The sequence below is a fragment of the Grampus griseus genome, assembly GCF_964374135.1.
Source record: "Grampus griseus genome assembly, chromosome: 9".
Classification (NCBI taxonomy): domain Eukaryota; kingdom Metazoa; phylum Chordata; class Mammalia; order Artiodactyla; family Delphinidae; genus Grampus; species Grampus griseus.
Genome location: NC_139003.1, coordinates 58,044,269 through 58,062,248, shown reverse-complemented (window position 1 = coordinate 58,062,248; position 17,980 = coordinate 58,044,269). Strand labels below are relative to the sequence as shown.

The window sequence follows — 17,980 nt, the reverse complement described above, 5'->3', positions numbered from 1 at the left end:
TCAGATAGTTGGGAAGTTAAACCCTTTCACATTCTTTTCCATACTTCCCTTAGGTCTGTATTTTTCCATATAAAATTTAGTATTGTATTATGCAATCCCCTCTAACAATGAAACTCTGATGGCAGTTCTACTTGAACCGCATTAAATTTATTTATTCATTTATGGGTATAGAAGACAGAATAGGAGAGACTTTCCTATACTGAGTCTTCTCATCCAAGAATACAGAATATCTATTTGCTCAGATCTTGTATCTTTAATAGCTATAATACAACTTTTACAGCTTTAATAGCTACAAAATGACAATGATATATCACCTCACACTTGTTACAATGACTATCATCAAAAAGATAAGAGATAACAAGTGTTGGGAAGGATGGGGAGGAAAGAGAACTCTTGTGCACTCTTGGTGGGAATGTAAATTGCTGGAGACACTATGTAAGACAGTATGGAGATTCCTCAAAAAATTAAAAATAACTACTTCGTTTAGTTCTCTTCTAGTTTAATTTTTCTAGTTTAACTTTTACTATGAAATGTAGCATACAAACAAAAGAGTTTATAAAAACATTTACCTACAAAACATTGCGTAAAACAAAAATAAAGCAAACATTCATGTACTAACAAAGACAGAAAACATTACAAATACTCCAAAAGCCCACTAATGTAAGCCTCCCTGAAATCATAACTCTTCCTTTGGTAACCATTATCCTAAACATGGTGCTACCATTCCTCCCTTTTCTTAATACTACTTTTTAAAGCTACTTATTTGTGTATTTCTAAGGAATATGCTGTTTAATTTTTCCTGGCTTTTAAATTTAAATAAATGGAATTGTACTGAATGGCTTCTTCTGTGATTTGCTTCCCACCCCGCCTCAATTTCATGTTTGTAAGAATCATAACACACTGCTACATGGAACTGTGGCTCCTTCATTTTTACTGCTGAGTAATATTTACTATAGATATGCTACAATTTATATACCTTTTCCTATCATTGATGATTACTCAGATTGCTCTCATTTTTGCTATTGTAAGCAATACAATGGCCCACAGCCAAATCCAGCTGTCTTTGTATGGGCCATAAGCTAAGGATGGTTTTTACATTTTTAAATGGATGAAAAGTGTAAGCTTCACTCTTACATTCTCTTTAACCTCAAATGAAAGTGTCTTTTATAGGAACAATTATTGGCCAGTGTTGTTTAGTGTAATAATTGGTATTCTTTATATATTTTTCATCCAAGCAATTTTATGCTTAATACTTACATAGTTTTCAACTCTCTTTCCCTAACATTTGCTGTGTTGAACAAGCTGTTCTTTGTTTCTTTTCCTCCTTGCTAATTGAGAATTATAAAGGAGATATGTTCTTTAAGTCCTTACATATAAGCACATTTCTTTCTTTCATCAGGATAGGTAAATATTCTGGGATGGATAAAGGATTCTTGGATCATTATCCTTTTTCTTCTCAGTGGTGTGTGAAATCATACATACCTCCCCACTCCCAGGGTTACATATAAGAAGTCTGAGGCTAGTCTAATAACTACCTTTTTCCAAGTACCTTTGCTTCTTTGTTTGCTTTGATTTTGGCCTGGTATTTTGTAAGATTTTCACTTTATGTTTGAAGATTAGAATTTTCTCAGGCTGTGCCTGAGTATGGGAATTTTTTTTAAAGTCCTTTCACTTGCAACAAATTGGCTAGGACCTTTCAATTATGAGGTTCAGATATATTTTGAGCTCAGGAAAATTTCTTCTATTTTGTCTAATATGTCTCTTGTCCTGTACTGTCTTTTCCCCTTCTATTACAACTTATATATTGGGTCTCCTTCACGATTTTTCTTGGATTTTTTGCTCTGTTTGAAAATTTGAAAATTACTTTGGGACATTTCTTATGTTTGACCTTCTAGATAACCAATTTGAGTCTCAACAATAACCTTTTCAATTCCTCCACTGAAATTTTTAATCTTAAAATAAATATTTTTGTTGTTGTTAATTTGCTTAATTAAGAATGTCTTTTTATATATATATTTATTTATTTTATTTATTTACTTTCGGCTGTGTTGGGTCTTCACTGCTGCACGCGGGCTCTTCTCTAGTTGCGGCAAGCAGGGGCCAGTCTTCGTTGTGGTGTGCGGGCTTCTCATGGCGGTGGCTTCTCTTGTTGCGGAGCATGGGCTCTAGGCGCGTGGACTTCATAGTTGTGGCTTGCGGGCTCTAGAGAGCAGGCTCAGTAGTTGTGGCACACGGTCTTAGCTGCTCCGCGGCATGTGGGATCTTCCCGGCCCAGGGATCGAACCTGTGTCCCCTGCGTTGGTAGGCGGATTCGCAACCACTGCACCACCAAGAAAGCCCTAAGAATGTCTTTTTAAAGCCACACTTGAACATCTTTATTTGGTTTCTTTGGGTTTTTTTGTTATTCAAGTTGTCATCTGTTTGTTCTGCTTTTTTCCAAAGCTCTCTGAGATGTGCTATTTTTCTGTTCATTAGGTCCTAATTCAGTTCCCAGGTGATGATTTATGATGGTAAACACAGCAGGCTCTGGTCCCGTAGGTCCCCAGTTACCATAGCAGGCAGTCTGTGATTCCAGGGAAAAATCAGGAGCAAGCCCCTCTGCTCCTGTCCTCCCTGCTTTCCTTTAGCTTTCTCCCCTCAGAGATGAAGAGGATTCCACTGCCTTCATTCCCAAAATCCACCATTTTCTAAAGGCCCAGCACTCCCCCTATCTACTACATGCAGAATCTAACCATGACCACTCTCCCTCCACCAAAAATCCCCAAAGCAACCACCTGCCCCAAGCTCTCACTTATGGCAGCTCTCTCTGGACTCCTCACCTGCACCAGCGCTTTGCAGGAGTACCAAGAAAACATCAGACCTCACTCACACCTCCCTACTTCTAGTCGCCAACCCAGCCAACTAAAGTAGATGGGTTTCAGTGGAGTGCGTAAGGGAGGAATCTTTCAATCCACCATCTATACAGAATTCATATAAACTATTTTTGAAATTTAATAAATAAAACCCTCCATGAGAAATAAAGCTTTATCCAATCCTTAGGGGGGGAAAAAGGCTATACTTAGGGAAAATAAAGTCATTTCTACATTATTAACATAGCAATATAATATTATTAACATTGTAGAGCTCATATACCTTTCTCTAGTTCCACTGGGAAAAGTTCCAGCTTTTCTACACGCTTTTCAAGTTCATACTCGGCTGAAGCAGCCACAGGGTCAACTTCATCGTTTCTCCTGTCATAGTCTTCATTGGAGTATGTGCTGAAGACCTGTAGTAAGATATCAACAAAAAGATGAAAATCTAGAAAAGACAGTTTTCTTGATTAAAAAAAAAATCTGCTACATATCCAAAACTACGTAAGTTAAAAATTTTGTACGAAGAATTTCTTCTAAACAACTGTTTTGTCATAAAATCAACTGAGATGTTAAGAAAAGGAAAACTGAATCAGAATAAAAATAACTTACTAATTTAAAAAATGTACCACTTTTAATAATTTGAGAGACAGCATTAGCCACAGAATACATTATATGGTTAGCAACATTTATCACTTTTTATAGAATCAGAGTATACCATATTAGCTGCAATAAAATTAAGGTAAAGCATCTTCAGGCTTTATTTACCGAAGCAAATACCCGCACTGAACCCATTTCATGCTATGACCTATACAAGCCCTGATGTTGCAGTGTGCTGGTTTTATAAGAATTATATTTCAAACACAGAATCATTGAAACTGACTTCTATTCTGTACTGGGCTGTGTTAAGCTCTCATTTGTTATCTCTCATTTTACTTCCATGTAGATATAAATTAAATCCTCATTGAACCTTTTTTTTTTTTTTTTTTTTTTTTTGCGGTATGCGGGCCTCTCACTGTTGTGGCCTCTCCCGTTGCAGAGCACAGGCTCCAGACGGGCAGGTTCAGCGGCCACGGCTCACGGGCCTAGCCGCTCCACGGCATATGGGATCTTCCCAGACCGGGGCACGAACCCATGTCCCCTGCATCAGCAGGCGGACTCTCAACCACTGCGCCACCAGGGAAGCCCTCATTGAACCTTTTAATGAAATGACTATCAAAATATTGCTCAAGAGCTGCAGAACAAACAGGATATTGGTAGCTCTTTCTTTCTGACCTAAATCATTCAAAAGACTACTAAATGTGGTCTTCAGATGTAGCTGTACATCTTCTTTCTGCTGAAATATTTGTTTTATTTGAAAAGTAACTGGAAATAGGTATACAACCCCTCACTTAATACACTGAAGAATATTTTTTAAAAAGAAATGTATAGTTCATCAAGCCTAATTAATTTGCATGATAAAAACTGACATTTTCAATTAAATTCAACAATTATGAAGTATCTTGACTGTGCCTGACAAAACTTTGTCATGTCCTCCCAAATCTAGAGTGAGTAGTTTTTAAAAATATATACTTTAAAAAGTGATAATAAAAACATCAATAGAAAGCAGGACAGAAGGTCAGAGATGAAAGAAATTAAGTCTATTGCCTATAAAGCTGGCCCTGCTAGTCCAGATGTGCTTTACATTCGTATTATTGGAAAATTGGCAACTCTTACATGCTGTATATGGTAACCTATAAACCAGAAATATATACTGCGTACAAAGAAACAGATGTAGTGTGGTTCCTAATTCTACATACTTCTCAAAATCGTATCATTTATAGGTTTTGTACCAGAATGCATAACTGTTTTTCTTCCTGAATTTCAACATGTTTTCATAGCCTTGTACCATTCACTTGGTCTCTACCACATTCCTACAACACAATAAACATTTCTACACCAAAATGAACACTTCTAAACTATGGGGTTTGTACCTTTTAAATTAATCTTTTCATAAAATATGCTTCCTATGCCCCTTCCATAGAACCTTCCAATATTTTTCTTAAATTGTCATGTTTATGACTTTCTCTTAGACAGCCTGTTTGATCTTTCACTTCCCTTATATGTTTTGGTAATCACTTATTTATTCATTCATCAAAAATTTACAAAGAATCAACTCTATGCCAGACATCGTGCTAGACACTGAAGAAGGTACAGTTTCAAGTAGCTCACAGCTCAGTAAGGACATAGAAATCAAAATAAACTAAAATATATGTGATAACTGATGTAACAAAGGAATATACCAAGTAATTTTTTTATTGTCATGAATTTCATGGAGGGGAAAATATTTGAGTTGAACCTTAAATAAACAAAGATTCACATATTCAAATGTAGAAGAGGTGGAATGTATATTTCAAATATAAGACACTAGAAAAAATCTATATCTGTATCTTTTGGAAAACATCGACAGTTGAGTGGACCACAGTGCAGCATGCCTAGGGGAGCAAACTTTAACAACATACAAAGAAAGTTACTTGGATCTGGAACGTACATGTCCTGGAAACTATCGGCAGAGATGACCGGAAATTATTCCATTGATGTTTGCCACTTGTCTACTTCTGCTAATAGGTTCAAGTATATGATTGCTAAACAAGGATTCAAATGATATTCATACAGGAACATAACTCAATTTTGCTACCAACTTAATGTATGAATTAAAAAATGTGTGTATACATACACATGTATATATGTGTATATGTGTTTGTGTGTATACACACACATCTGCTATCAAATGTCCTTCCCCAATCAGTCTGGTTTATAAAGTCCATTTGGGGATAACCAGAAATTAAATAAAACAAACAGAAAACTAACTATATGACTACATATTGGAAAACAGTACTTTAAATAATGTTTGAGGCATGTAGCAATCAGATGACCATATCACCATTTAATTCTGTAGAGAAGAAATAATGTAATATACTTTTCATCTTCAGCTTGTTCATAGTCTGGTAAATTATGTGGGCACATAGGTAAAACCTATAAATACATGAAACAGAAAAGCCAGAATTCATTATTTGCAATTTAAGCTTTTGTTTACCTGGAGAATCCAAGAGGTTAAACAGAAAAACTGTTAGAATGAACAAGAGTTCAGTGAAAACAGAATTTCAAAACTACCAAAAAAGCCCAGAATAGCTTTAGAAAATATAACAGAAAAGATCAGAAATTATAAAATACTCAAGAATTGCTGATTATAAATGTGCAAGGATATCCTTTATCTATAAAACTTAACTGAAAAATTCAAAAAGCCTTGAAGAAGTGTAATGCCATACTATGTTATTGGATTAAAATCCTTAATATTGTAAAAACCTCTATGATCCTAAATTACTGTAAATGTCTCTTTGCCCCAATTTAATTTATGAATTCAGGGCAATCAAAATTAAAATCCCACTAACATTTTTCATGGAAACTAACAAGCTGCTAGCAAAGAAGGAATAAGGATGGAAATAGACCCTATCAGATACCAAAACATACAATAAAACTTAGTTTATTAAGGCAGTGCAGTTTGCCCCAAGACAGATCTATTTTTGTACTCTATTCTGTTTCACTCCTCTACTTTTCTATTCAAATTAGCTTGGGTGGTCTATTCAATAAATAGTAGGGAAAGAATGAGATATCCATATGAAAAAAGATTCCTATTTCATATGATTAACAAAAAGTAAAACTTAACATTGGTTAAGAACAAAAATTATAAACTATTAAACTGCTAAAAGAAAATATGGGAGAATGTTTAACAGGCTAGAGAGGACATTCCCAAAAAGCCGAAGACCCTAGAAATCCTAAAGAAAATGAGTAAACTATTTGATTAAAAATTAATGCTAAAAACTTCTAGGTAACAAAATATACCATAATGAAATTACAAAACAAGTCAAATATTAGGAGACTATATTGCCAAATATCAAAATGAAATATGAATATTCATAATATAAAAAGGGTTTTATCAACTTAACTACATCTGTAAGTAGGGGAAAGGAAACTGAGAATTCAACAAAGACATATCAATAAATGATGTAAAGATGCTCAACTTCATTAAAAATTAAGCAAATTCAAGAAGTAAATACTATATATTCACCCATAGGATGATTTTTTTTAAAAAAAAAGACTGCAACATCCAGTGTTTGTGAGGATATAGGAAAAAGAATACACTTGGAAAAGCAGGAAAAAGGTCGCAGTTTGAGAATAGCTATCAAGATTTTAAATGTAAATGCCTTTGATCCAATAACGCTATACCTAAGTATTTATAGAGATACTTGCAGGTGTGCACAGATACCTGTGCAAGGAAGTTCATTACAGAACTATTTATAATAGCCTAAGATGGAAAATTACCTAAATGTCCAATGATAGAGAAAATGTCTTACTAAATTACAATATATACAAATATGTAATTTCATGCAATGATTTAAAAGATCTATCTCCGCTGACATGAAAGTCTCTGAAATACATATATTATTTAACCAAAAAAGCACATGGCAGATATACCTATATCTACTGATATATCCCTTTGTATCTATTTATATATTTCTATATATACATATATAGGTATAAATATGTTCTCAACTGGTATGATCCTAACTTTAAATTAAATACCTCCTAAATTCTCTAGCTATGTAGCTCTTGCCAAATTGTAAAACCACTCTAAGCCTCAGTTTCATTATTCACAAAATGGCTATTATAATAATAATACCTACTGCATAAAGTTGCTGTAAGAATGAAATGAGATAGTCCAAATAATTATGCTGGGTTCAATGTCAGGGGAGGGAAAGCTGTCCCAAGGTAATATGAGAGATAACAATATTGCCCCAGATACCTACACTCACCTCATATTCTCATTTATAAATAAGTTTTGAATATTTAATCCACTATGATGCTTAATGCCCTTGGAACAAAAATCTGCAAGACTAATTTAGTATTATAATGTAGACTGGCCTGCCAAAATCCCTACCTGTGTCCAGAGCAATACAGTATCATTACACAATGGCTCATCATCTGCCGCCAGGCTTTGTTTTGCCTTCATCAGGTAGAACCTCAGAGATGAAAGGAAAATTGACCTAGGTAAAGACTTCCCCTTTCATCAATATGGACATGACTCTTTCAGTATTCTTATAATAGTTCTATCATTTTTATTTATATTACCATAACTGCTCTACAAATATATATGAATAGTTAATTACACAAATAATAATCAGAGCTCCATCATGATACCACTGCAATGCAAAAAACTAAAGGCCAACAGCATCCTGGGTCCTAATATTCAACGCCATTCAAGATATAAACATATATATTTAGTTCAGTCACCTTCACATTGTTCCTGCTTTATTTCACTGAGAAAAGCAAACAAAAGGATGTTTACGTTTAAGACTTCTTGTTTCAGAGCCAACAAGTGATATTCTATTCCTTGATCAAAGGAAACAAAACAAGACCATATCCCTTGCTTTGCAGCAGAGGCAGGCTTTTAGGGATAACAAGTTTACAAATACAGTTAGCAATGACATTTCTGACCCTGCAACCCAAGGCTATGGAAAACAAATAAAGTTAAAATTAGCTTATAAGATTTCAACTAGAATCATTCTTTTTCACATTTCTGGTAGTTTGAGCTCCAACACTTTTTCAAAACAACAGCAACATTTTTTTCAACAATAAGGAAAAAAAAACCTTATTTCCTTTACTTCCTTATGACACATTTTCTTTAGTCAATGCAGGTCAAAATGAATTCAGGATCAGTCCATATCTTAAAGTTTTAAAAACAAATCTGGCGATAAACCATCCTCAGAAAGGAGGATCCTGACAGCCTTCAAACTTCAGTTTCCTTTCTGTCCCTCACTGATTTATGATATAAGAATTATAGTTTCTTGACTGCCTACTGTGTGCCAGGGAGTATGTTAGCTTCTTGTTCTAAATTGACATAAGCCAAACTGAAGTGCACAATTATCAGGCATTTGGGGGTAAGCGTTGGCAATCTCCAAAGATTCTAAATAAGTGAGAGCTTTCTGCTGCATATAAACACATTGATGAGCAGGATGGAAGAAAAAGACCCACAGCTCTATCTTGCAAGCTCAGTAAAGTCTCAGATTTCTGTCCTTTAGTTACTCTGACAAGTAACCTGCATGGAGGTATACTTAAAGCAACTGTGACAATATTCTACAGTAGGATGTGTCTAATTTTCTAACTGGATCCCTCAATGGAATCCTGCATTTCAGAAAACAGGACCAAATGAGAACTAGAGTTAGGTGTTACTCTAAAAGCTTAGCTTGCTTGACTCAAAGTCCATTTACATAAAATATTTCTAAAACCAATCCACATATGTTCAACACTATGCATTTCACCAATTATTTGTAACATCCCCAACATTAATAAACCTTCCTATTTAAAGTATGCATCGCTGGAATGTAGACTTCTAATTAAGGACTTTCAACTACTAATCCTAGAGTGAAGATTCATGATTGTTATACCTAGAATGCTAACTAAAGGCTCCTAAAACAAAGTTATTACCATAAATATGGTGATACGTGTGCTAAAATAACTGGAAGTAAATTACAGACAATATAAAACATTACACAAGTAATCTTTAACTCGTGTACCAACTGATCCAGTAAGTAAGGCAGAAAAGAGGAAAGATTCGAAGCTCAGAGAACAATATACATGGTATATATGAGGATAACTACTAAAGACAAAGTCTATAAGGACAAAAGGTATATTGTAAGCCTAGTATTTTCATGAATAACTAAAGAATAGGAAGTGAAAAAATAAATATGCATAATGGGAGGAAGACAGCAAGGCTAGTCAAAAGGAAACACAGGATTGAGAGGAAGATGGCGGAGGAGTAAGACGCGGAGGTCACCTTCCTCCCCACAGATACACCAGAAATACATCTACACGAGGAACACCTCCTACAGAACACCTACTGAACGCTGGCAGAAGACCTCACACACCCCAAAAGGCAAGAAAACCCCCACGTACCTGGGTAGGGCAAAAGAAAAATGAATAAACAGAGACGAAAGGATACGGACTGGACCTGCACCAGTGGGAAGGAGCTGTGAAGGAGGAAGGTTTTCCACACACTAGGAAGACCCTTTGCGGGCGGAGACTGCGGGTGGCTGAGGGGGAAAGCTTCGGGGCCGCGGAGGAGAGCGTACCCACAGGGGTGCGGAGGGAAAAGCGGCGAGATTCCCGCACAGAGGATCGTTGCTCACCGGCACTCACCAGACTGAGAGGCTTGTCCGCTCACCCGCCGGGGCGGGCGGGGCTGGGAGCTGAGGCTCGGGCTTTGGTCGGAGCGCAGGGAGAGGACTGGCGGCGTGAGCACAGCCTGCAAGGGTTAGTGCGCCACGGCTAGCCAGGACGAAGTCCGGGGAAAAGTCTGGACCTGCCGAAGAGGCAAGAGACTTTTTCTTCCCTCTTTGTTTCCTGGTGCGCGAGGAGAAGGGATTAAGAGCGCTGCTTAAAGGAGCTCCAGAGACGGGCGCGAGCCGCGGCTAAAAGCGCGGACCCCAGAGACGGGCGTGAGACGCTAAGGCTGCTGCTGAAGCCACCAAGGGGCCTGTGTGCGAGCACAGGTCACTCTCCACACCGCCCTTCCGGGGAGCCTGTGCGGCCCGCCACTGCCAGGGTCCCGGGGTCCGGGGACAACTTCCCCGGGAGAACGAACAGCGTGCCTCATGCTGGTGCAACGTCACGCCGGCCTCTGCCGACGCAGGCCCGCCCCGCACTCCGTGCCCCTCCTCTGCCGACGCAGGCCAGCCCCGCACTCCGTGCCCCTCCCTACCCCCCCCCCCCCCCCCCGGCCTGAGTGAGCCAGAGCCCTCGAATCAGCTGCTCCTTTAACCCCGTCCTGTCTGAGTGAAGAACAGGCGCCCTCAGGCGAACTACACGCTGAGGCGGGGCCAGATCCAAAGCTGAGCCCCTGGGAGCTGTGAAAACAAAGAGAAAGGGAAATCTCTCCCAGCAGCCCCAGGTGCAGCGGATTAAAGCTCCACAATCAACTTGATATACCCTGCATCTGTGCAATACATGAATAGACAACGAATCATCCCAAATTGGGGAGATGGCTTTGAGAGCAAGATTTATGATTTTTTCCCCTTTTCCTCTTTTTGTGAGTGTGTATGTGTATGCTCTGTGTGAGATTTTGTCTCTATAGCTTTGATTCCACCATTTGTCCTACGGTTCTATCCGTCTGTTTTTAAAAAATTTTTTTCTTAATAATTACTTATTATTTTAAAAACTTTATTATATTTTATTTTACTTTATCTTCTTTTTTTCCTTCCTTCCCTCCTTCCTTCCTTCATTCCTCCCTCCCTCCCTCCTTTCTTGCTTTCTACTTCTACTAATTCTTTCTTTCTAATTTTTCTCCCTTTTATTCTGAGCCGTGTGGATGAAAGGCTCTTGGTGCTGCAGCCAGGAGTCAGTGCTGTGCCTCTGAGGAGGGAGAGCCAACTTCAGGACACTGGTCCACAAGAGACCTCCCAGCGCCACATAATATCAAACGGCGAAAATCTCTCAGAGATCTCCATCTCAACACCAGCACCCAGCTTCACTCAACGACCAGCAAGCTACAGTGCTGGACACCCTATGCCAAACAACTAGCAAGACAGGAACACAACCCCACCCATTAGCAGAGAGGCTGCCCAAAATCATAATAAGTCCACAGACAACCCCAAAACACACCACCAGACGTGGACCTGCCCACCAGAAAGACAAGATCCAGCCTCATCCACCAGAACACAGGCACTAGTCCCCTCCACCAGGAAGCCTTCACAACCCACTGAACCAACCTTAGCCACTGGGGTCAGACACCAGAACAGCGGGAACTACGAACCTACAGGCTGCAAAGAGGAGACCCCAAACACAGTAAGATAAGCAAAATGAGAAGACAGAAAAACACACAGCAGATGAAGGAGCAAGATAAAAACCCACCAGACCTAACAAATGAAGAGGCAATAGGCAGTCTACCTGAAAAAGAATTCAGAATGATAGTAAAGATGATCCAAAATCTTGGAAATAGAATAGACAATATGCAAGAAACATTCAACAAGGACCTAGAAGAACTAAAGATAAACAACGATGAACAACACAATAAATGAAATTAAAAATACTCTAGAAGGGATCAATAGCAGAATAACTGAGGCAGAAGAACGGATAAGTGACCTGGAAGATAAGACAGTGAAAATAACTACTGCAGAGCAGAATAAAGGAAAAAGAATGAAAGGAACTGAGGACAGGCTCAGAGACCTCTGGGACAACATTAAATGCGCCAACATTCAAATTGTAGGAGTTCCAGAAGAAGAAGAGAAAAAGAAAGGGACTGAGAAGATATTTGAAGAGATTATAGCTGAAAACTTCCCTAATATGGGAAAGGAAATAGTTAATCAAGTCCAGGAAGCACAGAGAGTCCCATACTGGATAAACCCAAGGAGAAATACATGAAGATACATATTAATCCAACTGTCAAAAATTAAATACAAAGAAAAGATACTAAAAGCAGCAAGGGAAAAACAAGACATAACACACAAGGGAATCCCCATAAGGTTAACAGCTGATCTTTCAGCAGAAACTCTGCAAGCCAGAAGGGACTGGCAGGACATATTTAAAGTGATGAAGGAGAAAAACCTGCAACCAAGATTACTCTACCCGGCAACGATCTCATTCAGATTTGATGGAGAAATTAAAACCTTTACAGACAAGCAAATGCTGAGAGAGTTCAGCAGCACCAAACCAGCTTTACAACAAATGCTAAAGGAACTTCTCTAGGCAAGAAACACAAGGGAAGGAAAAGACCTACAATAATGAACCCAAAACAATTAAGAAAATGGGAATAGGAACATACATATCAATAATTACCTTAAATGTAAATGGACTAAATGCTCCCACCAAAAGACACAGATTGGCTGAATGGATACGAAAACAAGACGTGTATATATGCTATCTACAAGAGACCCACTTCAGACCTAGAGACACATACAGTTGAAAGTGAGGGGGTGGAAAAGGATATGCCATGCAAATGGAAACCAAAAGAAAGCTGGAGTAGCAGTTCTCATATCAGACAAAATAGACTTTAAAATAAAGACTATTAGAAGAGACAAAGAAGGACACTACATAATGATCAAGGGATCGATCCAAGAAGAAGATATAACAATTGTAAATATTTATGCACCCAACATAGGAGCACCTCAATACATAAGTCAAATACTAACAGCCATAAAAGGGGAAATCAACATTAACACATTCATAGTACGGGACTTCAACACCCGACCTTCACCAAGGGACAGATCATCCAAAATGAAAATAAATAAGGAAACACAAGCTTTAAATGATACATTAAACAAGATGGACTTAATTGATATTTATAGGACATTCCATCCAAAAACAACAGAATACACATTTTTCTCAAGTGCTCATGGAACATTCTCCAGGATAGATCGTATCTTGGGTCACAAATCAAGCCTTGGTAAATTTAAGAAAACTGAAATTGTATCAAGTATCTTTTCCGACCACAATGCTATGAGACTAGATATCAATAACAGAAAAAGATCTGTAAAAATTACAAACACATGGAGGCTAAAAAATACACGACTTAACAACGAAGTGATCACTGAAGAAATCAAAGAGGAAATCAAAAAATACCTAAAAACAAATGACAATGGAGACACGATGACCCAAAACCTATGCGATGCAGCATAAGCAGTTCTAACAGGGAAGTTTATAGCAATACAATCCTACCTTAAGAAACAGGAAACATCTCAAATAAACAACCTAACCTTGCACCTAAAGCAATTAGAGAAAGAAGAACAGAAAAACCCCAACGTTAGCAGAAGGAACGAAATCATAAAGATCAGATCAGAAATAAATGAAAAAGAAATGAAGGAAACGATAGCAAAGATCAATGAAACTAAAAGCTGGTTCTTGGAGAAGATAAACAAAATTTATAAACCATTAGCCAGACTCATCAAAAAAAAAAGGGAGAAGACTCAAATCAATAGAATTAGAAATGAAAAAGGAGAAGTAACAACTGACACTGCAGAAATACAAAAGATCATGAGAGATTACTACAAGCAACTCTATGCCAATAAAATGGACAACCTGGAAGAAATGGACAAATTCTTAGAAATGCACAACCTGCCTAGACTGAATCAGGAAAAACTAGAAAATATGAACAGATTAATCTTAAGCACTGAAATTGAAACTGTGATTAAAAATCTTCCAAGAAACAAAAGCCCAGGACCAGATGGCTTCACAGGCAAATTCTATCAAACATTTAGAGAAGAGCTAATACCTATCCTTCTCCAACTCTTCCAAAATACAGCAGAGGGAGGAACACTCGCAAACTCATTTTACGAGGCCACCATCACCTTGATACCAACACCACACAAGGATGTCACAAAGAAAGAAAACTACAGGCCAATATCACTGATGAATATAGATGCAAAAATCCTCAACAAAATACTAGCAAACAGAATCCAACAGCACATTAAAAGGATCATACACCATGATCAAGTGGGGTTTATTCCAGGAATGCAAGGATTCTTCAATATATGCAAATCAATCAATGTGATAAACCATATTAACAAATTGAAGGAGAAAAACCATATGATCATCTCAATAGATGCAGAGAAAGCTTTTGACAAAATTCAACACCCATTTATCATAAAAACCCTGCAGAAAGTAGGCATAGAGGGAACTTTCCTCAACATAATAAAGGCCATATATGACAAACCCACAGCCAACATCATCCTCAATGGTGAAAAACTGAAAGCATTTCCACTAAGATCAGGAACAAGACAGGGCTGCCCACTCTCACCACTTTTATTCAACATAGTTTTGGAAGTTTTAGCCATAGCAATCAGAGAAGAAAAGGAAATAAAAGGAATCCAAATCGGAAAAGAAGAAAAAAAGGTGTCACTGTTTGCAGATGACATGATACTATACATAGGGAATCCTAAAGATGCTACCAGAAAACTACTAGAGTTAATCCATGAATTTGGTAAAGTAGCAGGATACAAAATTAATGCACGGAAATCTCTGGCATTCCTATACCGTAAGGATGAAAAATCTGAAAGTGAAATAAAGAAAACATTCCCATTTACCATTGCAATAAAAAGAATAAAATATCTAGGAATAAACCTACCTAAGGAGACAACAGACCTGTATGCAGAAAATTATAAGACAGTGATGAAAGAAATTAAAGATGATACAAATAGATGGAGAGATATACCATGTTCTTGAACTGGAAGATTCAACATTATGAAAATGACTCTACTACCCAAAGCAATCTGCAGATTCAATGCAGTCCGTATCAAACTACCACTGGCATTTTTCACAGAACTAGAACAAAAAATTCCACAATTTGTATGGAAACACAAAAGGCCCCGAATAGCCAAAGCAATCTTGAGAATGAAAAACGGAGCTGGAGGAATCAGGCTCCCTGACTTCAGACTCTACTATAAAGCTACAGTAATCAAGACAGTAATGGTACTGGCACAAAAACAGAAAGAGAGATCAATGGAACAGGATAGAAAGCCCAGAGATAAACCCAAGCACATATGGACACCTTATCTTTGATAAAGGAGGCAGGAATGTACAGTGGAGAAAGGACAGCCTCTTCAATAAGTGGTGCTGGGAAAACTGGACAGGTACATGTAAAAGTATGAGATTAGATCACTCCCTAACACCATACACAAAAATAAGCTCAAAATGGATTAAATACCTAAATGTAAGGCCAGAAACTATCAAACTCTTAGAGGAAAATATAGGCAGCACACTCTATGACATAAATCACAGCAAGATCCTTTTTGACCCACCTCCTAGAGAAATGGAAATAAAAACAAAAATAAACAAATGGGACCTAATGAAACTTCAAAGCTTTTGCACAGCAAAGGAAACCATAAACAAGACCAAAAGACAGCCCTCAGAATGGGAGAAAATATTTGCAAATGAAGCAACTGACAAAGGATTAGTTTCCAAAATTTATAAGCAGCTCATGCAGCTCAATAACAGGAAAACAGACAACCCAATCCAAAAATGGGCAGAAGACCTAAATAGACATTTCTCCAAAGAAGATATACAGACTGCCAACAAACACATGAAAGAATGCTCAACATCATTAATCATTAGAGAAATGCAAATCAAAACTACAATGAGATATCATCTCACACCAGTCAGAATGGCCATCATGAAAAAATCTAGAAACAATAAATGCTGGAGAGGGTGTGGAGAAAAGGGAACACTCTTGCACTGCTAGTGAGAACGTGAATTGGTACAGCCACTGTGGAGAACAGTATGAAGGTTCCTTAAAAGACTACAAATAGAAGTACCATATGACCCAGCAATCCCACTACTGGGCATATACCCTGAGAAAACCATAATTCAAAAAGAGTCATGTACCAAAATGTTCATTTCAGCTCTATTTACAATAGCCCAGAGATGGAAACAACCTAAGTGTCCATCATCGGATGAATGGATAAAGAAGATGTGGCACATATATACAATGGAATATTACTCAGCCATAAAAAGAAACGAAGTTGAGCTATTTGTAATGAGGTGGATAGACCTAGAGTCTGTCATACAGAGTGAAGTAAGTCAGAAAGAGACAGACAAATACTGTATGCTAACACATATATATGGAATTTAAGGGAAAAAAAATGTCATGAAAAACCTAGGGGTGAAACAGGAATAAAGACACAGACTTACTAGAGAATGGACTTGAGGCTATGGGGAGGGGGAAGGGTAAGCTGTGACAAAGCGAGAGAGAGGCATGGACATATATGCATTACCAAACGTAAAATAGATAGCTAGTAGGAAGCAGCCGCACAGCACAGGGAGATCAGCTCGGTTCTTTGTGACCGTCTGGAGGGGTGGGGTAGGGAGGTTGGGAGGGAGGGAGACGCAAAAGGGAAGAGATATGGGAACATATGTATATGTATAACTGATTCACTTTGTTATAAAGCAGAAACTAACACACCATTGTAAAGCAATTATACTCCAATAAAGATGTAAAAAAAAAAAAAAAAAAGGCAACACAAAGTGGCCTTTATTTGTCAGTGTTCTCCAGAGAAACACAACCAACAGGATGTGTGTGTATAAAATATTTAATACATACTATATTTGTATTTATATTAAACGATTCATTTTAAGGAATTGGCTCACGTGATCGTAGAGGCTGACAAGTCCAAAATCTACAGAGTAGCAGGCTGGAGACCCAGGGAACAGTTGCTGTTGGAGTTCAAGTCCAAAGGATTCTCTCTGCTTCAGGGGAGGTCAGTCTTTTACTATTAAGGCCTTCAACTGGTTGGATGAGTCCCACCCACATTACAGAGGGCAATTTGCTTTATACTCAAAGTCTACCAATTTCAATGTTAAACTCACTCAAAAACACCCTCACAAAAACATCTAAAATACTGTGTGACCAAATATCTGGCCACCATTGCCTAGCCAAGTTGACACATAAAATTAACCATCACAAAGGCCTTAAAATAGAATATTCTCTGGCTCCAAAAACTAGTCTTTTGACATCTGATGAAGATAATCATATCTAGATAGTGTCTCTCTTACATCATTGGAGTGTTGTAAATTTTTTTATCCCCAGATATTCATAGAATGTACACAAAACCCATGATAAAATCCAACATACATTTTTGTATTATCAGTGGCACCAATCACTTCATACTTGTAGATTATCAACAACCAAATATGAAGGATGCAAACTCTTCAAATTTAGAATAGCTGTGGTTGACTCTGTAGAAAGATAAATGCAAGGAAACTTTTTATGAAAGAACATTTTAAAATAAGTGGAGTTTTATCAAGGTAACATATACAGAAATTATCCATGAGATAAAAAGATTAGAAGGTCCTATATCTCTTCATTTTGACAAAATAGAATTCAATTATAATTAGCACATTTACCCACAAATATATATAGTTTAAGTACTTGAAAAATCTTAAAATTAGGTTTAATATCTCCTTACAAAATCAGTTTACGTCTTTAATGTAATCAGGAAGAAATTCCGTTATAAATAGATATAAACTTAGCTCATTCGAAACTTGGACAAATTGTCCAAATTAGTGCGTTTTTCCACTAGACAGTTTAACCGAAAACTGGGCAATTC

At 37.5% G+C, this 17,980-nt stretch overlaps 1 protein-coding gene across 5 annotated transcripts in view; it reads right to left on the bottom strand.

The window, feature by feature from the left end:
• The window catches only part of PPP1R9A (protein phosphatase 1 regulatory subunit 9A), a gene marked incomplete at both ends in the record, with an annotated part of 320,087 nt that overhangs the window by 145,214 nt on the left and 156,893 nt on the right, over positions 1 to 17,980 (bottom strand). For all 5 annotated transcript variants that reach the window (XM_082662101.1, XM_082662103.1, XM_082662102.1 and 2 more), the window contains one exon: positions 3,133 to 3,265. In XM_082662101.1, the coding sequence (XP_082518227.1) occupies positions 3,133 to 3,265 (133 nt within the window). The remainder of the gene's footprint in view (positions 1 to 3,132; positions 3,266 to 17,980) is intronic.